General features: G+C 44.5%; 1 protein-coding gene across 4 annotated transcripts in view; it reads left to right on the top strand.

Moving 5' to 3' along the window:
• PRKAG2 (protein kinase AMP-activated non-catalytic subunit gamma 2) overlaps positions 1–22054 on the top strand; it is a 213817-nt gene that overhangs the window by 129010 nt on the left and 62753 nt on the right. For all 4 annotated transcript variants that reach the window (XM_041486348.1, XM_041486384.1, XM_041486364.1 and 1 more), the window contains one exon: positions 18154–18368. In XM_041486348.1, the coding sequence (XP_041342282.1) occupies positions 18154–18368 (215 nt within the window). The remainder of the gene's footprint in view (positions 1–18153; positions 18369–22054) is intronic.

The following is a 22054-nucleotide window of genomic DNA, read 5'->3' as shown; positions in this document are numbered from 1 at the left end:
CTAATGCAAGCTAATTTCTGCAGAGCCCAGTGTATTCTACTGCTGATGTCTTGCCTTTGTTGGGTTTGGTTTCACATGATTAATTAAGCATACTGCTGCTTCCAAGCACCTGAGACCCCTTTGAAGTTGCAGTTTGATCAATTGATATGTGTTGTGCTACAGGTATAAACAACCTCAGTGCATTAAACTGACACTTTAAGTAGTTCTGCAGCCTGAAAACTTTCCAGAAGAAGTTCTCCCTGCTGAATCACAACTTCATGTTCTAGCAAAGTCTGTACCACCAAATGTTGGCTTTGGTCTTTAGAAATGCCTGTTGTTCTAAGCAAATGTATCATCACTTTTAAGAGACAAAATATGCATTGCCACATGTTTAAGGCAGTTGTACTGGCAAATATAACTCTCCAGAGAGAAGAGAAGAGAATTGCAGCCTGTAAGGGATCTATACAGTGATTAATAATCTGCTGTGGAAGAGCTTATTGTGAGGGCTATCTGGTTATTTGTTCTCTGCAAAATGCTCAGTATTTGTGATGGTGTAGCTGATCCGTGACAGTGTTGCAGAGCTGAGTGGACATGTTTGGATTTGATGCCAGTTCTCCTGGGATTTGCAGAAATCTGGCTCTGTGCTTTGAGCTGTCTGATCTTCCTCTCCTTTGGCAGGGCCAGCTCACAGTGGGAGAGAGATGGTGTGAGCACACTGTGCTCCTGCTTCCTCTTCCTCAGCAAACTGCGGGAGCAGGAGCACCATGAGCAGTGGGGAGGAGGAGAGAAGGAAGAGATTTGTTAACAGAGTCTGGTAATCCCCACAGGAATACAAAGGACATAGCAACATCCACATTTTCAGGAATCATCCCTGTAACCTCCATGAGGGAATGAAATCCCACAAGGACAGCACCTGGTTCCCAGCAAGGTCCCATCCCACTAGTGATGTCATCAAAAACACAAATCTTCTGCCCATGCAATTGCATGATTATTTCCAGCCTTAGTCCTGAATCTGAATCCTGTTCCCCTAGTGCTGACTTTAGTCCTTGGCTAAAGGTTTTAGACCTGCCTGAAAGGCTGCTGGGAGAGCCCAGAGCTGAGTAAAGAAAGGATGAAGTGGCTGTGGATGACTGTGAATATTGAGGTGTTTCCTGCACCCTTCACTTTGTATATATTGGTGGCAGACAGTTTCCCTGTGTTCAGCCCACATTTCTCCTTTCTTACTTAATTTAATTGAGATAAATCCCCTGTGTCAACCAAACCAAAGGGCTCAAAGTGTGAGAGAGGAAACCAGCATAGGGAAAAGGAGGAGCAGGAGAGGAAGGCAGTCAAGGGAAAGGACTGAGCCAGTTTTCCTTGATCACACTGTGGCACGTGGCTGGGAATCACAGGGTCCTGGCTGCGTGTCCTCCCGTGTACAGCAGCCATCCACATGTCTGTCACACTCTGACACTGGATCTGCAGCAACTGTTGCTTCAGCAGCTGCTGGCATGTACTTATCATCAGGGGTGTTGAAAACAGAGCCAGAGCAAAATGTCATTAAAACTTCAGCTCTGGACACCAACAAGAGAAAAATGGAAAAGTAGCAATATGGGGTGCGTGTATTTTTAAGCACAGGGTTTGGGATATTTTCGTTTGGATTTTGATTGATTTCAGGTAACAACCAAAGGAATGAAACCAAATGCAGTTACCAATGTGTTCTGTTGTTCCTGCATGGTTTTATTTCTACGTATTTCTTGCACTGTGCCATAGGATGAAGGTGTTCAGTGGCTGGGAGCCCTGTTACTGCTGGTGGGGGACAGGGCTTGGGGAACAAGGTCACTGATTGGTGCTGTTGTGTCTCAGCAATGACAGAGGTACATAATTATGTCCTTTGGGGATCCTTTTTGCTTTTGCATATTGCTGAGGGACTCCCACAGGTTGGGCCTTGTTTACCTTGGCCATTTTAGTGTGGGGCAGGCTCTGGCTGATACCCATTTGTTTCTGTAACTCTCACCTCCTCCCATGGCCAGCTGTGCCCCCTGCCCAGCTCTGATTATTTTCCTTCACAATAAATAGTTTTGATTCACTGTCAGAGCCCTTTATTTTCACTGTGCCTTTGTTTACTGAGATGAAGCAACACACTCAGAGCCCAGAGTAATACAAATAATTGCAATTTTGGGGAAATTGTTCCCCCAGCCCCTGAGATCTCAAGCTTCCTGCTCTGCCTGCTTGGTACCAGCAATACCAGCACACCCAGCTCCCATCTTGTCTTGGTTTAAAACCACAGCCACTCTTGCTGCTACTGCACTTGAATGGAAGTCAGTGCCTTCTCCAAAAACTGGTTGCAAAGTTTCAGGTTTGTGCTGGGAAGTTACTTTCATACAAACTCCAGGACTGTGGGGTGACAGAACTTGACACAATCTGTGTTTGGAGCAGGGCTGAGCACTCTTTTGGCATCACTGAGGTGAACAGGGCTGAGTCAAATGCTATCACAAATCCCACACTTGGCTCCACATAGTGTGAATACCTTGGACAGAAGCTCTGCAAGGCCAGGGGCCAGCCACGTGATAGTCCAGAGATCTCAGCTGGCCTGGGCTGGTGTTCAGCTTGTACCAACCACTGACACAGCTGAGTTGTTCCAAGCTGGATTCTGTTCAAGTTCTACAGAACTTCAGGGATGCTTCATACTCAATCCTGTATCAAGAAAAAGTATCACTACCAGCTGCCTTCTCCAAAACAGTGACTGAATTGCTTTTACAGTGGTGAAACTTCAGCAGACTACATCTGTTTAATCAATGCAATTTTTAGGATTTTTTAAAAGAGAAAAAAAGGCTTCTTTTGGCCACAGCTTTACAGTGTAATGGAACAGGTGGTGCAAATGAACTGCTGAAGCCCCTTGTTCTTCCAAGAGCCCATAAGGACAAATCTTAGGGAAACTTATAGAGAGCCATGACCACTATTCTGTACCATCCTGCCCTCTCTTGCAAGGACATTGCAAAAATTCCTGATATTCTTTGCAGTCAATCTAGAAGCTCATGGTTGATAGGAGTTAAGGACCTCATGCTGTCTCTGCAGTATAATCTATTTTTCTGGAGGTATCAAGAACATACCTCAGGAACAAACAGGCTTGGGAAAGAAAAGGATGTGGTTTTCTTGGCAAGTGCACTCTCCTCATCTTATGTCCTTTGAGTCTGGCCTGGAAGGACTAGAAACCAGTCCCCTTTTCTAAGTAGCTTTTGCAAGACCTGCTCAGATCATCTGCTGTCAGCCACCAACCCTCATCTGGGTGGCTCTTTAAGCCAGCTGGCCTTTTACCACCTGACTGATCCATTGTTTGTGTTGAGCAGCAGCAGCAAACTCCCAGCATGACATACATTTTCACCAGTTCTGTAAACTGGGGTAATGTATAGAGGTTTACTGCTTGCAGAAGTGCCTGAGAACTTGTCACAGTGTTTGTGGAGGCAGATTCAGCCTAACTGGCTTCCTGAGCAGGAGCCCTGGCTATCTCAGGGATATGCAGACACTGAGAGAGCAATGCACGTGTCCCAGAGCTGCCAGTGCTTCGAGGAACAGGTTGCAGCACTTCCATGCTTTAACAACTGAAAGCAACCGGTTTTCCACTGCAATAGTTGCTTGTTACAAAGAGAAAACAACTCATAATTTATTTTCAGGAATGAGGTCAAAGCAGTGCAGCTTGGGAGGGAAGTGACGGGTGCAGCAGGTTGGTGATGAGATAAAAAGCTAAAAAGCCTTTCCCTGCTAGGTTAAATCCAGCTTCAGTCAGCAGTGACTGAAATCTTTTCTCATCTGACAGTTGTTCCCCGTGGCCTTTGCAGTGTTGGCTTTGCTCCCTGACATCTGAGTCAGTACTTGCATAAGCAGCCCCCTGCTCAGGGCTGGGGCAGGTTGGCAGGGAAGCATCCGCTGGCCTTGCCGGGATCACACGTGTCCTGTGAAGAGACTTTCTGCTCTTCAGAAGGCTTCAGATTGAATGGACTTTCTTCCAGTTTCGAAGCCCTGACCCCTACCTGTTTCCAGCTGTCTCAGTGGGCAGGCTGGAGCTTGTAGGAATCATCTGCTCCAGGATGGAAGGCAGCATTTGTGTGGCTCTGCCAGGGCTGTCTCAGCCTCACCAACTGCTCCATCTGGTCCTGGCTGGTGGAGTCATCCCTTCCCCAGGAGATCTGGTCCTGCCCTCAGGTCCCTTCCTCACAGCCTCCTCTGAAGCCCCTCTCCTGTGTGCAGATTCTCACAGGATTAAAGCCTTAACTAGAAGAGCTCACAAATCTTCTGTGCATTTCCTTGAGCACTGCAGAGTTACAGAAGACAACAGGGCAGGCAGCCAGACCTCTGCCCACAGGCTGCCCTCTAAAGCAGAGCTTTGGGGGTCATCAGTGTGCCTTTCTTACTGATCCACCTTGGGTGGGAAACACTGGGAGCAGATACTTAAGAGCTGTCTGTCCATGCTTCTTTTCTGTGGCAGGTCAGAACTGTTCCTGCAATTGCTCCCCTTTTAGTAGATGAACATTCATATTGTAGACTTCGTCTGCATCTCTCCTGCCCAAGATTTTGGATACCGAGTTGTCCCTAGTCAGAGAGGCAGGAAACTTCAAGGAAGAGCCTCTGCAAATGTACCTGCTTGGAGATGCACCAAGTTTTATCCTGATGCAAAGGAAGCACCTAACAGTCTGTTCACCTTCTGTGCTCTTTATGGCTGCTGGCTTTGCCTGGCTTCTGTGGTTTCCAGTGGGCCACTCCTCTGGGTTTGCACCTGGCTATCTGTGAGTGGGCACGGCTCAGCCTTCCCGAGTCCAAGGACTGAAGTGATGCTGTAAAATCCCCACCCCACTTTGGAGTATTAACTTGAGTGGGAAATGAGGCTGGGTGGGTGTGTCAGTGTGAACTGCCTGTCCACAGCTGATGCTGATGTGCAGGAATGGGATCAAAGTCTCTGGAGACACCTGCAAAAGATGAGAACTGGAGTGATGGAGAGGAGCAGAATGAAAGGGCAGGGGTGGATCTGCTGAAATAAATCACATTTCCCACTGAGCCAGGGGAATCTCTGGCATGGAGGTGTCCTGTGCTCCAAGCCTGCTCTGCTCTTGAGGTATTCATGCTCAACATGCCGAGTCCTTTTGGCTCCTATGTTTTCATTTGCTTTATAGCAGGATGACAGCTCTGGGGAGTGGAAGAAGCCAGGAAAGTGACTTTATCATGTGCTGGAGGCATGCTGTAGTAGTGACCTGGGATGGGCTGTGGGGTGAAGCTGGGGTTGGATGACAGGGGAGGGGAAGGATTTCCTGGAGATGCAAACTGCCTGACTAGCCCTTGGAAAAACTTACTCTGCCAAAGGGCTCTCAGGTTCTTTCCTGCCAGAGGTTTCCAGCACCACAGGGCTGGGTGTTGAGAGGAGGAATCAGCTCCTGTTGGGCAGCCAAGCAAAGAAAGCCACCCTGTGCATGCTTTTGGGGGCTGGTCTTGCAGGCACCCTGTTGTCTTGGCAAGTGGAGGAGATAGGTCTAAATCAGCCTGCTTGTTGAAATTGCAAGAAAAAATTAAACGTGTGAGGAATTCCTCTAACTTATTCTCGTAGCATCAGTCTGTACTGGTCCTGAAATGGAGAGTCAGATATGACATTTTAGCAGGAAACATGGAGGGGAGAGGAGATGGTTGGTCTGAAGAAAAAGGAGGCAGATCAGGAGGGAAGAAAGTGTGCCTTCCTACATGGCTGGGAAGGCACAGGCCAACCCTGTGCCCTGTAGCTGGTGCAGAAATATCAGAAATGTTGCAGACAATAGAAACACTTGGCAACAGAGATATGAAATCACACCAGGTGTTGGTTGATCCAATGCAATGGACATCACTGAAATGTTGTCCCCTCCCATGAGTTTTATTTTATTCATGGGCAAGTAAGAAGAATAAGATGATGGAGTTTAACTTGATAGGATCATTGAACATGCCAAGCTGAGTTTTTCTTCATTCCATGTGACTGATATTTATCCAGGTATGAGTTTGAAATTCCCTTTAGGCTTATGTTAACAAAGTAGGGATTAATTTCTGGCTGAACTCCTTAAGCAGGATGGGCCCAAGTGTTCAGGGGTCTCTTGGGCAGGTAGCAAACGCTTGCTAAGCCTGTTTGATTTCACAGCTGTGGCAACACCACCATCTAAAACTCTGTAGACATATCTTCTGGTAACCCTTGCACAGCTTCTTGGAGTATTTCCTGGCTCCATCCTGAAGTTTAAATGTACAGATGTGATATTGCTGCTCCTCAGCCTCATTTCATGGCTGGGTATCCTAACAGTACTTTATTGGAGTAAGTGTGGAGAGTCACAGCAAAAGGACAGGGCTTAATTTGATTTTAATCTTACCCAGTTTCTGTGCTGGGAAAAGAAAATAAGATGGTAACTGATTCCTCATGTATGGGCAGCATGGACTTGCCAGTCGTTGATAAATACATCCCAGTTCAGAACTTTGACATATTTGTGGGTTTGGTGCATGGCTATGCAGCTGTCTTCTCTCCTTTTCCCTCCCTTGTGCCCTCAACCAGATCCTAGATGGACAGCTCTGTCTCACAGGAGAACTTGGGCTATGGTTTCCCGTACACTACCAGGGCTAAAAACCAGCAATGCCACTGTACAAAATGATTCTGCTTTATCCTGGCCCCTTTCCCACTGCTGCCTACCTGTGCCAAGAGGAGTGTTTGTTCTGCACTGGAAACCAGTCTGGTTTAGAACTAACCAGGAGGGAGGCCTGAGGTTCTTTGTCATCCAAATCACCTTGAGATCTGATAGTGAAAGGCAGAAGAAAGCTGGTGCTTCGTGGATCATTTCAAGAGAAGGGGAGGGGAAGTTCTGTGCCAGCTGGTGTCTAGAGAAAGCAGCCATTTACTGCATTTAATGTTCTGCTAAAAGCACCATCCAGTACCAACTAAGGCAATGGAAATTATACTAGCAAGTGGCATAAGGAGCAGGAGCAGTCCCACAGCAATTTATTTTCAATCAAACAAGAGCCATGAAGTCATTAGTTATTTCTTCAGAAGGCTTTGGTAGGTGTGCTAGAGAGCACTGAGTTGCCTCTGCCATGCCATATGTGCACAAAAAGATTAATTCCCAGGTTAGCAAGAGAGGAATTATGATGAGGCACAGGTCTGACTCAGACACAGTGGGAAGAGGCAAATGCCACTGGCTGAAGCAGTGCTTGGACTCTTGCTGAATTTTGAAAAGAGCTAGAAGGAGAGATTTTTCTTTCCTTTTAATAAAAGAAGAAAATAAGGTTTTAAAAAATTAGTATCAGAGGCAAAGAAATGTCAAATTATGTCTTCTTTCTTTAGCTACAGCTTTCCTGAGGATTTGGAGTACTTTGCAAATATTTAATTACTTGCAGCTCAGTGCCCTTGTAAACATTGCAGAAAATAAACAGAATTAAACTGTGCTGTGAGACTGGCATTCCAGCTGTACCTCTGGTGCTATTACTGGCACCTCTGGAGCTATCCTATTCATTGCAAGAGTAGGAACCTGAGGCTAACATAAACCAATGAATTAAACAGAGAACAGGTCCCGGGGCCTGAGTCCTGAAGTCTCTGCCCTGATAGCCTTATATCCTGCTATTCCCAACCTTGGGAAGCATCACAGTGTGATCACAGCCTTTAGCTGCATGCACAGTACAGTGCACATTCCCCTGGCACCAGCCCTGGAGCTGTCATGCCTACCCTGCAAATAGATGCCCTACTGGTCTTTATGTGCATTAATATTCTGTCTCTCACTGTTACACAGCGAGTGGATGTACTGTGCAGATGAAATCCCCCACAGGGATTCCAGTGGGGTTCTGCAGGCTCTGATTTAGACTGTTCTTTTCGTCAACTTGCACCTCTAATGACATATTTGTAAAATATTTGGAGCTTTTTTTCAATTCCACGGGGCGTTCCGCTGCTTTAGTCTGTTACAGAAATAAGGTACGTGATTAAGGTGCGGTTTTATTGCAAGCAAATCTTTGCCTTAATTACCTCATTTTTTTTAAATTTGCACTGGATGAACATATCATAAATCATAGGTGAAGCAACAGCCTACCTCATTCTGCAACCCCTCAAGCATCTGCTTCAGAAAGCTGACATTTATTGCAGTGATTAAAGATGAAATCCCTAAATGTGAAATTAAGCATCAGAGCAAGTAATTGCTTCCAAACTTGTCTTTATATACCGTGCATGCAGCATTCCTTCTCCCACCTTTTCCCCCTAATTTTCCTCCTCTTTTCCTTTGCCTGTCAAAATGCAAACCCTTCAGGGCAGGGTTCTGTTTCCAGGGTCTGTCCATGAAGAACTTTGCACGCAGCAAAGAAGAAGCAGAACAGGAGCAGTGATGATGCTGGTTGTGCTTTGGGAACTCTGCTGTGCAAAGCCAGGGAGAGATGCAGAAAGCAGTTCTAGCAGGCTCATTTCATGGGTGGGTATCATAACAGTACTTTATTGGTAAGAGTGTGGAGAGTCACAGAGAGAGGACAGGGTTTAATTTGATTTTAATCTTGGGCAGGGTGATGGAGGGGCAGAGAGTGCTGGCCAGCAAAGTGTCTCCAAAGACAGTAATGGCAGGGGAGCATTTAGCTCAGCTTGGCTCGAAACAGAAGAAAGCCTGGATAGGACAATAGAGGTTAATGTGGAAAAGGCTGTTAAATGCCCGCCTGAGCAGCCAGCCTCTTTGCTAGAACAGAAAACAAAAGTTATTTCATTAAGGGCTCAGAACACAAAGTACCCAGTGAAAGTTTAAATGCCAGGTGGTGTATTAAGTAAATAAAGGCGTCCTGCTGTAGGCATTGTTCCTCCCAGCAGCCGGCTCAGCCAGGGCCATGGGAGCCCCTGCCATGTGCTGGGGGCTGTGCCTGCCTCTCCCTCCTGGCTGTGCCTGGGGAGGCATTGGGGCTTTGCTTTCAGCAGCTCCCAGCACATCGATAAGGGCCAGCTGCAGCACGTGGCTCCTTCTCCTGGACTGGCTTTCGCTCATCGCCGCTCTGGTGGGGATCAGAAGCGCGGGGTCTGCACAGATGCCGTGCGTCTCTGCAGCGCGGCTGGAATGGAGAGGAGCGATTCGTTTTCATTTTAGTGACTTTTCAGATGGGTATCGCAGCGCTGCACGGTTGGCTTTTGTTCCAGCCCAGCGGTGGTCCCCAGACAGCGGCCATGGGATGTCACATCCCATTACGGCAGTCCTGGCTCTGTGTGCGCAGGAGCCCTTCGGGAGGTGGCCCTCCTCAGCTCCTCCAGGAGAGTTGCCTGGCCAAAGTGAAAAGCTGATGTTAAAAATGGGAACACGCTCCCAGTTCTAAAGTGATTTCAGCATTTATTATAAGACCTAAAGCAAGGGGGCCCGCGGGTCAAGCAGGAGCATTCCTGTCGAGGATGCTGCCGGAGAAGCGCGGGGTCTGCACAGATGCCGTGCGTCTCTGCAGCGCGGCTGGAATGGAGAGGAGCGATTCGTTTTCATTTTAGTGACTTTTCAGATGGGTATCGCAGCACTGCACAGTTGGCTTTTGTTCTAGCCCAGCGGTGGTCCCCAGACAGCGGCCATGGGATGTCACATCCCATTACGGCAGTCCTGGCTCTGTGTGCGCAGGAGCCCTTCGGGAGGTGGCCCTCCTCAGCTCCTCCTCAGCTCCTCCAGGAGAGTTGCCTGGCCAAAGTGAAAAGCTGATGTTAAAAATGGGAACACGCTCCCAGTTCTAAAGTGATTTCAGCATTTATTATAAGACCTAAAGCAAGGGGGCCCGCGGGTCAAGCAGGAGCATCCCTGTCGAGGATGCTGCCGGCGCTGGATCTTCTTCCTTCCTTGAGCAGCGATGTCCCGATGTTCCAGGTGGAGCAGCACAGGTTCACTGGGTCGGATGCTCCCTTTTTACACTGTTTTTTGTTCCTTTGTATTGGTTTCTGTTGGGATCCTTCGTTTGCACGAAGGTTTAAGGCCCTTGATTAGACCTAAAGCAAGGGGGCCCACGGGTCAAGCAGGAGCATTCCCGTTGAGGATGCTGCCAGCGCTGGATCTTCTTCCTTCCTTGAGCAGCGATGTCCCGATGTTCCAGGTGGAGCAGCACAGGTTCACTGGGTCGGATGCTCCCTTTTTACACTGTTTTTTGTTCCTTTGTATTGGTTTCTGTTGGGATCCTTCGTTTGCACGAAGGTTTAAGGCCCTTGATTGGCCCATTACTGTTCTGTCAGGGCTGGCTCGTTTTGCCTGCGGAAGGAGATGCACTTATGGGTAATACAGAACGTGGAGCACCGTATTTCTTATAACTACCCTTTTAACCCCTTTTACAATACAATTACCAAACTTTTTAACAGTACATGCTTAACAATTATCAACTATTTTACAACAGTTTCTAACCTATTTTTGACAGCTGATGTCTGCAAACTTCTTGACCCCATGCTCCGTGGGTGATGGATGTACAGGAGGGTGAAGCATTCTTTGCTCATGTGTGTGTTTCTCGTGGAGATTCCTGCTCAAACCTCCTTCTCCTGGTGTTGGAACCCAGGGCACAGGGAATATTTCTCTTCCTGTCCTGAGAAGTCCTGATCCCCAGGGGAACACTGCTTTTAGCCTTCATCCATGGAGAAAGCTTCCAAGACTTTGGGATGAATTGGAATCTATGAGTATGTGAAATAGATAGTAGTGTAGTTTATCACAGGGTGAAAAACTCAAGAGTTTGTCTTGTATTTCCTCGATCCCCTGATGAAGGCGAGGAATTGATGAATCTGATTCCATGTCCTCAGAAGGCTAATTTATTATTTTATGATATTATATTAAAGAATACTATACTAAAACTATACTAAAGAATACAGAAAGGAGACAGACAGAAGGCTAGAAGATACTAATGAAAAACTCGTGACTCTTTCCAGAGCCTTGGCACAGTTGGCCATAATTGGTCAATAAGTAAAAACAATTCACATGCAACCAATGAAACAATCACCTACCACATTCCAAACACAGGAGAAGCAAGGAGATAATATTGTTTTCCTTTTTCTCTGAGGCTTCTCAGCTTCTCAGGAGAGAAATCCTGGTGAAGGGGATTTTTCCAGAAAATATGACAGTGACAAGTTTCGGGTTTTAGTATGGAAGTAGATAGGAGACAAGATGGAGGATTTTGGGTGTTGTCTGGTCTCTTTCTTGTTCTTCATCTGCTCCATTTTCTGCAGTGTTGGTGGCACAGAGTGATTGGTTAGAAAGAACCTCAATGCAGATGTTGTGTGGACAGACAAATAATTAGTTATTGGTAGAAAGGCAGAAATAAAGTACATTCTAAGAGTTAATTGGACAAAATAGCTTTAAAAGACCTTGAATCTGTGTGTCTTGTGACTTTTGGTGCCTTCTCTTTGTATGCTAAGTCTGAGATGTAGACAGCGTGCTGAACTTCTGACAAGAGAAAAATAAACAATAACCTGAAGACCGAAAAAAACAGAAGTCCCACCCATCTCTCATTCCCAGCACAGAACTTTTTAGGGGTCTCCCCATCAGGGGGGAGGTTTCCACATCCTGGTTCTACAGGATGTTCCCCCATCAGGCTGTTACCTGCTGAGGATCTCTGTCAGTACTTTTCTCCTCTCACTGGCACTTGTGCTGGCAAGGCACACGTTCTCTGTTTCTGACTGTCTTGGCCGCAGCCATCTGGTGTCTGACGAAGCCTTGGTGCTGAGTCTCTCAGTATAATTACCATGCCGAGTTAATTATTCGTGCCAGCCCAGGCACTTATTCAGTGACTACCTCAACCATTACCAGGACCTCTTCATTCATCACCTGTCAGGCTGTCGAACAGCAATGGAATGTGCATTTGGCCGTCTCAAAAAAAGCCATTCTTTGCCATCGAGCTTGTGAGTGATCCCCTTTTCTTTGCTCTGAATTATTTGGCCGTGGTCTTTCCTCCAGTATTTGCAAGACAAAGGAAAAGCACTGGCAGAAAATTAGTAGTTAGAAGCCAGGCTGGAACCTTGCTGCCAATGAGAACTAGAAAAAGCCCACTGGGAGGAATGCTCTCCACCAGGATTTCTGATCTTGGAGCTCATGTGTTTATTGCTTTATGAGCTAACATAATGTGTCAAGTCTCTCCAGATTTGACAAGTACATTTGGTTATCTTACAAATGTAAGATAACCAAGGTGTGGTTCTGGGCAAGGTGGAAGATCCTCTGCCTAATCATCATTGCAGGAGAGATCTTCAGTAAACTCCTTTGAGGATACAGCATCATCTTTTTCAAAGGATACAGCTAAGAGTTTCTCCTGATCAGCCTTTCCTCATAAAGGGGCCTTGAGATCTTCAGAAAGAAGAACAATTCTCAAAACTTTGCTGATTAAACTCTTCAGCTCCTGATTTTCTCAGTTTTATGAGGAAAAGGTGTTACTTTGCAGATTCCACAGATACAAGTGTGGTTTTGGCACATAAATAGATCACAAGTGGAGTAGAGCAGGCTGAAATCTGGATACCAGTGGGGTTTTGTCTTTGGTTTTACAAAGTGAAATAGCATCTGAAGCAAAAGCTGGAGCTTTCAGGGTTGGTCAGGTGTTGCTATGGCTGAGACCACTTCAGAAGTGGTTTCCTTTGCTATGTTCAAACTACTATAAATAAATTTGATTTTTTAGAATTTTTTTAAGTTACAAAATGATACATTTTCCTGTGAAATTTTCAGACAGCATATGGTATTTTAATTACTTAAGAGATGTATTTTTCTCTTCCTCTGATTCATGAAAGCATCAGAAATGTGTTTTTGGAAACAAGTGAGCTTCCCATTGAGTGGTGTACCTGCTACATGGAAATCCACAGAGCTGTTTCAGTAAGATTGAAACAAAAGCATTTGCTAATGCAGCTGGGGTAGATGCTGCTCAGCTGGAAGCAGGGAGCTTGGAAGGGCTGGAAGGCCTGACCATTATATGGGTGATGCAGTGTCAATCACAGATAAAGGCTATAGGGTTTGAGAACAGGACCTGTAATTCTTATATGGTGGGAGGCACCTGAACTGGTGTGTAAGTGGCAATATTAGATAAAGCAGAAAATTTCCTGGGCAGTATCCATGTTATTTTTTGGTACAATAACTCTTCAGATTTACTCTTCAGGCTTCATTTATTATTTTTTAAACTAATGGGTATTTTACAACATTTAGTGCCAATATCATCAGTACTGTTTGGATGGAAACAGGCAAAAGTAGCCATTTACCTGCTGATGGCTTCAGAGCTTTACTGCCATTAAGTGGCATTAAAACTCATTTCACATCATTTGCATTGATTTGCTTATGTGTCAGAATTAACATAGTATTGTGTCTGAAGAGTGAATCAGCTTAATGAACCAGCAGCTCAGCTCAGATTCACTTGTGCTGCAGGGTACTTAAAATTCAGCAGCCACAGCCTGTGCCTTCTCTGTTTCACTGCCAGCTGAGAATGCAAATGAAAGGACAGTGCTGCCCTGGGAAAGAGTCAAGACAAAAAGTGTCACACGGAGACACTGCAAATGGAAATTCCTTTTGGGTTTTGTTTTGGGAGGAATTTTGTTGGGTATTTTTTTTTTTTTGGTTGGTTGGGATGTTTTGTTTTGTGTTTGGTGGGGGGTTTTTGTGGGTTTTTTGTGGGTCTTTTTGTTTGTTGGTTTGGTTTTTTTTCTGAGAAGTTTCACTAGAAATGGTAAATGAATACATCCCTATAAATAAACTCAGAAAACTGTTTTAGCCACAACTTTAAGTATTAGCAGTGTTGTTATTTGTTTGATCAGGTACAGGATGAGAGAATACTAAAGTGTTTCATAGGGAAAGTGCAAAGAGCGATTTCATTTTCATGGCCAGTAACTCTCTCCAGTTTCAGCAACTTAAATATACAAATTTAAAAGTTTGAGAGCAGGCTGCTGGCTCCATCCTTAGGGCCCTCAATGAGGAGCCTGTTACTGTCCCCTGAAGCCAAATCTCTGCAGAGGAGTGTTAGCACATCCCTGAAATCCCTTCCAGCATCCTATGGGGGCAGGTGGCTCCAAAGGTTCATGGGGGCAGCAGCTGTTTTTCTTTCTGGAGAAGGGTTGATGAAAAGGGAGGCTTTGGCAGGAATCACTGGGCTGTGAGCATCCTGCCTCCCAGAAACCACCAGATGCATCCTGCCAGGTCAGGCATGAAATGTAGGTGACAGAACTCATTGTGGGTGTCACCCTGGGAATGTAGGAAATGTAGGAGGGCATCCACCCTTCTTCCCTTGGGAGTACACGGATGACAACACAGCACTTCATCCTTTCCTGTTATGCAGCACTGGAGGTCTGGTTTGGATCAGAGTGCCCAAGTACGTGGGTGAAAAACTAAATGCTGTGCAGAATAAGGGCTATATTTAAGAGAAATTGTTTGAAATACCTAGAGAAAAATTGAAAGGAGCAACACTGATTTTGTCTGTGCCCAGCTCGATACCAGCCAGCGCTGGGTGTGACTTGAGCCAAAGGTGTGGGCACTGCCATTCCAGCAGCACTTCCTTGGGGCTTTTCCATGATGTGTGGCTCGATCCCAGCTGAAGCTGCTCAAATAGGGGCACAGAACTGAGTGCTGGGCCATCCCTGTCACAGGGGGAAAGCAGCTGGAGACAGCCCCATTCTGCTCCAAGGCTGCTACCTAGTTCTGCTAGGATCTCACATACACGTTCCATGTGAAGTTGTAATATGGAAGTTGTTTTGAACCACATATTCCTGTGAATCTCATGAATATTCTTATTCATATGCATAATCAGTTATGCAAATGTTAGTACTTATGATTCATCAATTTGGAGACCACAAAGTTACCCTCTTTGTTTGCTCTTGTTTTGTCCTGAGAAAGGTAATGTGAGAATGAATCAGAGCACAGCAAAACTCTCAGGTTGTTTCAGGACTGGATAGAGTTAATCAAAAGGAAATACAAAATCATTGAATCATCAGATGTTTTGTGTTAGAAGAGACCTTAAAGATCATCCAGTTCCCACCCCAAAGGACAAGCCCTTTTGTTAGCCAGAGACACAGCAACCAATCTGCTAGACCCTTTTCTCTCCTTTTAATTTTTTTTCTAAAATTGTTTTGTGCTATAAAAAAGGGACAGCTATTTATTTTCATAACATGAAAACACCACATTTTGTTCATATTGTTACCAGAACTAGTAGGGTTTGTAGCCAATGTCAAAGTTTGTTTCTTCCCCCAAATCCTACATACATACTGAATTGCCTCAGCTTCACTATAGAATAATCCTGAATTGTTGTCTGGTTTTTCCTGCTTAATTGTTTTAAGCACATTCTCCCAAATAAACTGGTTTCAGCCATGGGGTAGAGTTGTATGTTGTCTCTTCACTGGATTCCTTTTGCTGTAAGAGCAGGGCACCCACTGCAGGTACAGATAAAAATATATTTACACCCATGCTGCTGTTTAGTTGTCAGGCCAATAGGACTAAAGTCAATACAAAGCCCTGTTACTCCTGAACTGATTTGCTCTGGAGATCTATTACAAATTTTCATTCTTTGATGTGGAAGGCTTTTATAAAGGACTTAGGTTTACGGTGTTAGGCTGTATCACAGCAGTCAAAAGTATTTTGTTGCAATATTCATAAAAAATTTAGCGTTTCCTATGTGATTATGACTTCATTCTTGGTATTGTACAAATGTAAATAACATAGATACCCCAGTAATACTCTGAGGTAGGCTAATAAAAGATTGAAAATCTTAATTACATTAATTTTATCAAGTACCCCATAAAATAATTATATTTTTCCCTCCAACTCTGTGCAGAAACTGAGTCACAGACAAATTGAATCTCAGATGTATTAGGATGTGCCTCACAGCGAGCATTTTATGTTTGAAGTGCCTGGTTGAAACAAACAGTTCTAAGGCTCAGTGTGCTGGAGTCACAGATGCTCCTCATCCATAAAAACTCGTGCCAAGTATCCAAGGCTGGCATCCAAAAGGAGATTCACCACCAGTGAAGGTTCTTATAAGATGGAAACCATGCTGTCTGTCCTGACTGGGCTGTTACATGTCAGTGATGAGGTGACAGTAGTTTTCACAGCATGTAAGAGGTGTTACTTCCATGGTCCCCTTTGATCCACGTGTCCCTGTGTCCTACAGATGTCCTCTGCTCTTGGCAGGCCAGCCTTGCTCGGAGTGTGTGGTTTCTGTATGTCTGCTAAAAGCTCTTCTGGCAGAGCCTCTCGGAACTGGAAATGGTTCTTGTGGACTTGCAGAATACATTAGCACACAATGAACACATCCCAGCAGCAAGACTTTAAGACCTAATGGTGTTTTTCTCCCTTTTAGTGGTTTTCCATTTGCATCGATTGCAGCTATCTCAGCTCCCAGTCTGAGCACTCGGGGAACATTTGTTCAATAAAAACACAGAGGAGCATCTTCCCCAGAACTGCTTATTTAAATTTGTCTGCAAGCAAAAACTGAGCAGGCAAGTTAGGTGTCCTTTCAGTCCTTAAGGAACTGGAACACACTCTCCAGGCCCCTGAAATGAGCAGGGCTTGAGGACACTCAGAATGTCAGGGTGGTTGATCTTGCCTCACTCCATGGCATGTCACATCTGCCAACATCTGTACCTGCCTCCAGCCCCAGTCCCCTCTGGGCCTGAGGTATTGCTGCTTGACTGCCAGAGCTGCAGGGCTCCTTAAAAATCAAATTAAATGGAAGTCCAGCTGCAAGCTTGGAAAAGGACCAGACATAGGGTCTGAGTAGGGGGTCCTTTTTTATTCCAGCAAAGCTGAAGTTTATCAGTGAGAATTAAGATTTTCTTTGAAAGAAATGAATACAGTACTCTGTACCATTAAACCCACTATTAATAAAACATATCAGAGCCTAATTATTTTGCAGGTTTCATGCTGAGTGACTCTATTATTATAGAGTTAAGTCTCTTATTATGTAAAAGCCATCAAGAAAAGTTGTTTTCAAAGAAGAATAATAGGTAAAGAACAGTTACCCATATTGCATGTTAATTCCTTTAAACACAGAATATGCCAACTCTTCCCCAGATATGTCATGAATAATAGTTTCTTCAAGTAATAGATCCCTCCCTGAGTTGTTGGATGTCCAGTGTTCCAAGTCTAGGAACTTAAGAAAAAACCTCTGGTGCAATAATCTCTGGTGGAGCCCTGAGAGCTCCCACCAAGGAGCCAGACTTACCATGAAAATGCAACACTGTGTTCCCAAATACTCCTTTGAGTGGCCTGGGCTTTTATGCTCATTAATCTGCTCTCTTTTGATGGGCTTGAGTCCCCTTTGGACTGACTGATCATCTACACAAATCTATGGAAGCATAAGAAAAGAGCCAAACTCGGAGGTCTCACAGCCCATTTAAAAATACACATCCCAGTTCAGCCTCATGGTTTTTATGCATCTGAGTCTGTTCTGATTTATGCTGGCACCAAAGAACCACCCTTGGTTTGCTGATGTACATGGAATCAGAAACACAGATTTGGAACCTGAATTTTCTGACTGGTGGTGGATGTCTGCTGGTTCGTAAATGGGTAATAAACACAGTTTAAATCTGTTTGTTCACAATTCAGAGCTGCCCTAGGAATGTAACCAAAAATACAGCTGGGGTACATACACGTGTCACATAAAAACAGGGTGCTCACAAGAGCAATTATCTGCTGCTGACACTGATTTTTGGCAAAAGATATGATCAATCTTTCTTCTGAAAGGCAGCTGAAAACAATTTTAGTTTGTACAAAGGCTGTACAAGAGCTTTACAGAAAGCAAACTGAGGCTCAGGAGAAATATGCTCTGTTTCTTTTTTGTCTCTGCTCCTAATTGTATTTTTACTGCTGACTGGGATACTATTAAAATAATGAAAAAGAAGGAAAAGCAACCATTAAAGGATTTGAGCCATGTGCCATGAGATAAAGGTAATCCTGAGACTCACAGGAGTATGAAAATGACAACAACAAAGTAATACCCGTGCTGAGTGTCGTTTTAGAAATAAGCAATCAGAGAGGAGGGTAATGCAAGACAAACCTCCAGCACTCCCATCCTGCCACTGCGCCTCCCTGTAGTGGACCAGACAGTTCAACCTGCCTAAAAGAGTTGTAATGGCAAGGCCCAGATTCCCTTTCATAAACAAAGAGGTGAGAGCCCTACTTGTAGTTTGGGGAAATGTGATGAAAAATACAGGATTTCTGTAAAGCTGAGATCTCCATCTGCTTTTCACCTGAACTGATCTTTGGGCATTTTTGTTGTTCACAGCCTCTGGCCTCTCCTCTTCTCCATCTACCCCAACACAAGTGACCAAGCAGCCCACGTTTCCTCTTGAGTCCTATAAGCACGAGCCTGAGAGACCAGAAGCAAGGATTCACTGTTCCTCACCTCCGGACACAGGGCAGAGATTTTCTCTGCCTCCATCACAAAGTGCAGCCAAGCCTCCCATCATGACACCAGCTCCCTGTGCTACCTCAAAACCTGTAAGTAAAGCTCGTGTCCAGTTTTCCACTGGGAAATGTGCAGGGCTGTGTGTGGACTGTGTCTTGTGTTGCAGCTGATGGGCTGCAGTCCATTAGTGGGTGTCCATAGGGGACAGAATGAGAACAAGGTTTTTTACCTCAGTTTACTTCAGACTTTGGCTGAGAGGGAACTGGGAATCCAGAGGTGGTGGCTCCCTTCTGATCTATCCAAATGGTAACTAATCTTTGCACTGCCTTCAAAGTGAGTTTTGCAATGGCTTCAGATCCCAGGATATGCTGCTGAGATGCTACCCTAGAGGTGGATAAAATTTTATTTAGGATTTTCTTTTATCTCCCTTAAGAAGAGCTGATGAGAGAGTTAGCAGCCAAAGAGAGCATATAAAAAAGAAATTCACAGTCTGAGCTGCAGGGGCTCTGAGTTCCTGCTGCCTCTGGAGTCTGAGATGACTGGGACAGCTGGTGACTAATAGCACACGTTGCTATCACACCTCCTGCCCCAGCCCAGAGAGTAGAAAAAGAAGGGCAGCACTACCAGGACATTTATCCAGCCCCCACGTAGCAAAGGTGTCTTCATAAGAGTGGTTTCTTCAGTTCCTGGTAGTGCATGAACTCAGCACATGAATTCCAGCCTCTGATATTCTCCAGTACTGCACAGCTCTGTGCCTCTCCCCTCTCCCTTGGCCAGCCTGAGCCTCAGGGTTATCACTCTCCTTTTCTTTCTCCTCTGCCTTTTTGCCCCCTTTTCCTTTTGTGTTAATTCCTTTGCATTACCTATATCTTTCCATTCCTCTGACTCATGGAACCAGCAGACCGTGATCTGTCACCAGAGTAAACCACCCTGCATCTGCCTTGCCCAGCTTTTCTTCCCTTTTTTCCCTCCAAAATATAAAATCTTCAACATTTTTTCTGTCTAGAAATCCAGAACTGTAAAGGGCATTCAGGTTCATGAGGTCAGTTGCTCTGTTGAACAGCTATGAGTTCTGTTTCATTCCAGCTCTCGGTAATTTATTTAAAATCAGGAAGTTTCCTCCCACTCACCCATGGGAAAGCTGTTCCAGGATCTGAGCACAGTAACACAGCAACCCCAAAGCCTTTTTGCTTTGGTGTGAGGTACCTCCAGCAGCAGCAGCTGTTGTGATGCTGAAAGCATTTGGGTCCTGGATCAGAGTTCATCTGCTGCTTTCAAATCATTCACACATACCCCATAAAACACCTGCCCTATTTTGGGGGCCCCTTCTGTAAAGTTTAGGAAGTCTCTGATTTTCAACAAAATTTTTTCATGGGTTAACACTATTTGCTGTTATAATTAATGGCCTTTTTCATTCATTGTTTGCTACATCCTGTTGTACCAGTAGCCAACCTTTGTTTTTTCAGATCAAGCAAGACAAACTCTCCCTACAAATTACAGACTTTCTGTTTTTCTGCTATGCAAAAGTAAATAATTAAAGTATTAAATGAAATAAGTTCTACATTTATAGTTAGGGAACTCCAGCAGTAACTTTTCTGCAGCCAGCTCACTGCCTTGCCATGTCAGTATATTCTTCAGATGCAGAAATTATTAAACCCAAAGGTTTGTAGGATAAAAAAATATTTTGGGTAGGTTTTACTCAATCAGTCATATTATTTGCATATGAATGTGTTCATCTGTGCCATGCAGCTACAGAAGAGTCTTTTGTACCTGTTAGAATAGAAGTGAAGAAACAGCATAATCTTGGCACATTCCACTGACTGAAAGACTGAAAAGTTTGTTTTGTTTTTGATTATTTGCTGATTCAGACAACATGAAGTTGAGCAGAAGATGCCAGAATAAAGAAACAGAATTCTCAGCAGGTTTTTATGAACAGTTGTGGCTGTATATATGTACAAGAGAGAGTCTGGGGAGTAACTCAGAATGCTGGACTCAGTTCTCTCCTGCTCAGAAGATACAGAAATATGTGGGATGTGTAGCACCTGATTGTCTGGTACCTCTGTACTCATTTATGTCTGAGAGCAGTGAGTGTGCAGGGCTGCCAGTGAATCATTAGGGGTTTGGTTTACTTGGCAATAAATGTCAGCAGCCACAGAGCAGTGAGGAGCAAAGCTCTGGATGTTTAATTTTCAACAGAGACTGAAAAGAGAGATTAGATTTGCCATTCTCTTCTAGGAGAAACTGTTAGAGAGAAAGGCTGAGTTCCTGCAGAAGGACGTGAATCTGAAGCTGATGAGTGTTCCCTCAGCACTGTCATGTATTTTGATCCCTGCAAATTATTGACCCAACATTCCTTTGCAAATACAACAGCACTATACAAACATTCTAGACTTGAGTACTGTATTTCCAACAATTCATTTATTCTGAGCTGTGTTAATAAATACATCATTTCACAATCATGTGCCATAAACAAATCTGTAAGAGGCAAACTCAATTTATTCTTTACTTACATCACTATTTGCTGGCAGAACAATTTCAGTTATTTTAAAAACACACTATAAATTTGATGATAAATGTGGCCATGCTGTTAGGTGATCAGTTCAATGATATGGAATCTTCTGTGTTGACATCTGAAATGAGAATGACTCTTATCTACAGGCTTCTGTCAACTTAAATCTCATTTACTTATTACATTGTTTAACTGGTAATGATAATGTGTGGGACCCCAGAACTATTATAAATTAATCATGATTGCTATATATACCACAGTAGGAAAGAGGAACTGTTTAAATAATATTTCCAGACCTGGAAATATTATTAAAAAAAAAAAAAAAAACACAGAAGAACAGATAACTATAGGAAGATATATAGTATCATGACTTGGAATTAATCTTAGCCTATTTTTATAATTAATGGCATTTGAAGCTTGTTCTGAAATTGTTTTTGACTTCTCTGAGACTTGGGTGCAGAATGGTTAAATCTGTTCAGTAAAAGAGAAGACATGGAGGGAAAAGTACTTATTTCCCAGCAGATGTAGCCAAAACCTTTCATGTTTCAGTAGCACTTCCAACAGTGGGTATTTTCATGTGGCTTTTAAGCCTTTAGTTCTGGGGAGGGGAATAAATAGTGGGAGACAGTTCCTGAGAGAGGGAGACCCTCCTTCAGCAAGCATCATCTCCACACAGTACACAGAGCTGAGCAATTAACCTCATGCTAAATAGGTGTCCGTGGTAATCACCAAGGTCTGGATTTATCCCACCTAACTTTAGAAACCTTTCTGAGCTGCTTAAGCTGGGAGAGCAGCAGCTCCAGCTGTGTCTGCATGCCCCAGAGAGGCGTTTGCAGGGGATGAATCAGATCCCAGGGGCTGAGGAGCCTCTGGGCTGCCTGGGAAGGAAGGGGTTGACTCCAGGTGCTGCATTTCTGATCCAGGCACCGCCAGGTGCCCAGAGCTGGAGCTGCTGGGGCTGCCACACACCAGTGCAGCAGCTCTGCCAGCCTCTCCCCTGCATGTGTAGGTGTTCCTGGTGGCTGAGTTTGAAGGTTGTAATGAGAGATGCAGCTGATAAGAGATCAAAGCTGTGCCTGAAGATTACTGTGTGCTGCATTAAACGGCAAAGGAGCAATTTGGTTTCTCACAATGCAGCTCACTATTCTGTACTTTGGCCTTGTGTTGTTTGGATGGTGTAACCTGCAGGCAGTAAGTGGTAAATGATAACTCTTTTCTAGTGTGACATTAGGAACCATGATAGAAATGCAGAGAGGTTGCAAATTCAGT

This window comes from Pyrgilauda ruficollis, unplaced genomic scaffold (genome assembly GCF_017590135.1).
Source record: "Pyrgilauda ruficollis isolate IOZ18807 unplaced genomic scaffold, ASM1759013v1 scaffold12, whole genome shotgun sequence".
Classification (NCBI taxonomy): domain Eukaryota; kingdom Metazoa; phylum Chordata; class Aves; order Passeriformes; family Passeridae; genus Pyrgilauda; species Pyrgilauda ruficollis.
Note: the sequence above shows the minus strand (reverse complement) of the source record. Positions and strands in the feature narration are given on the sequence as shown.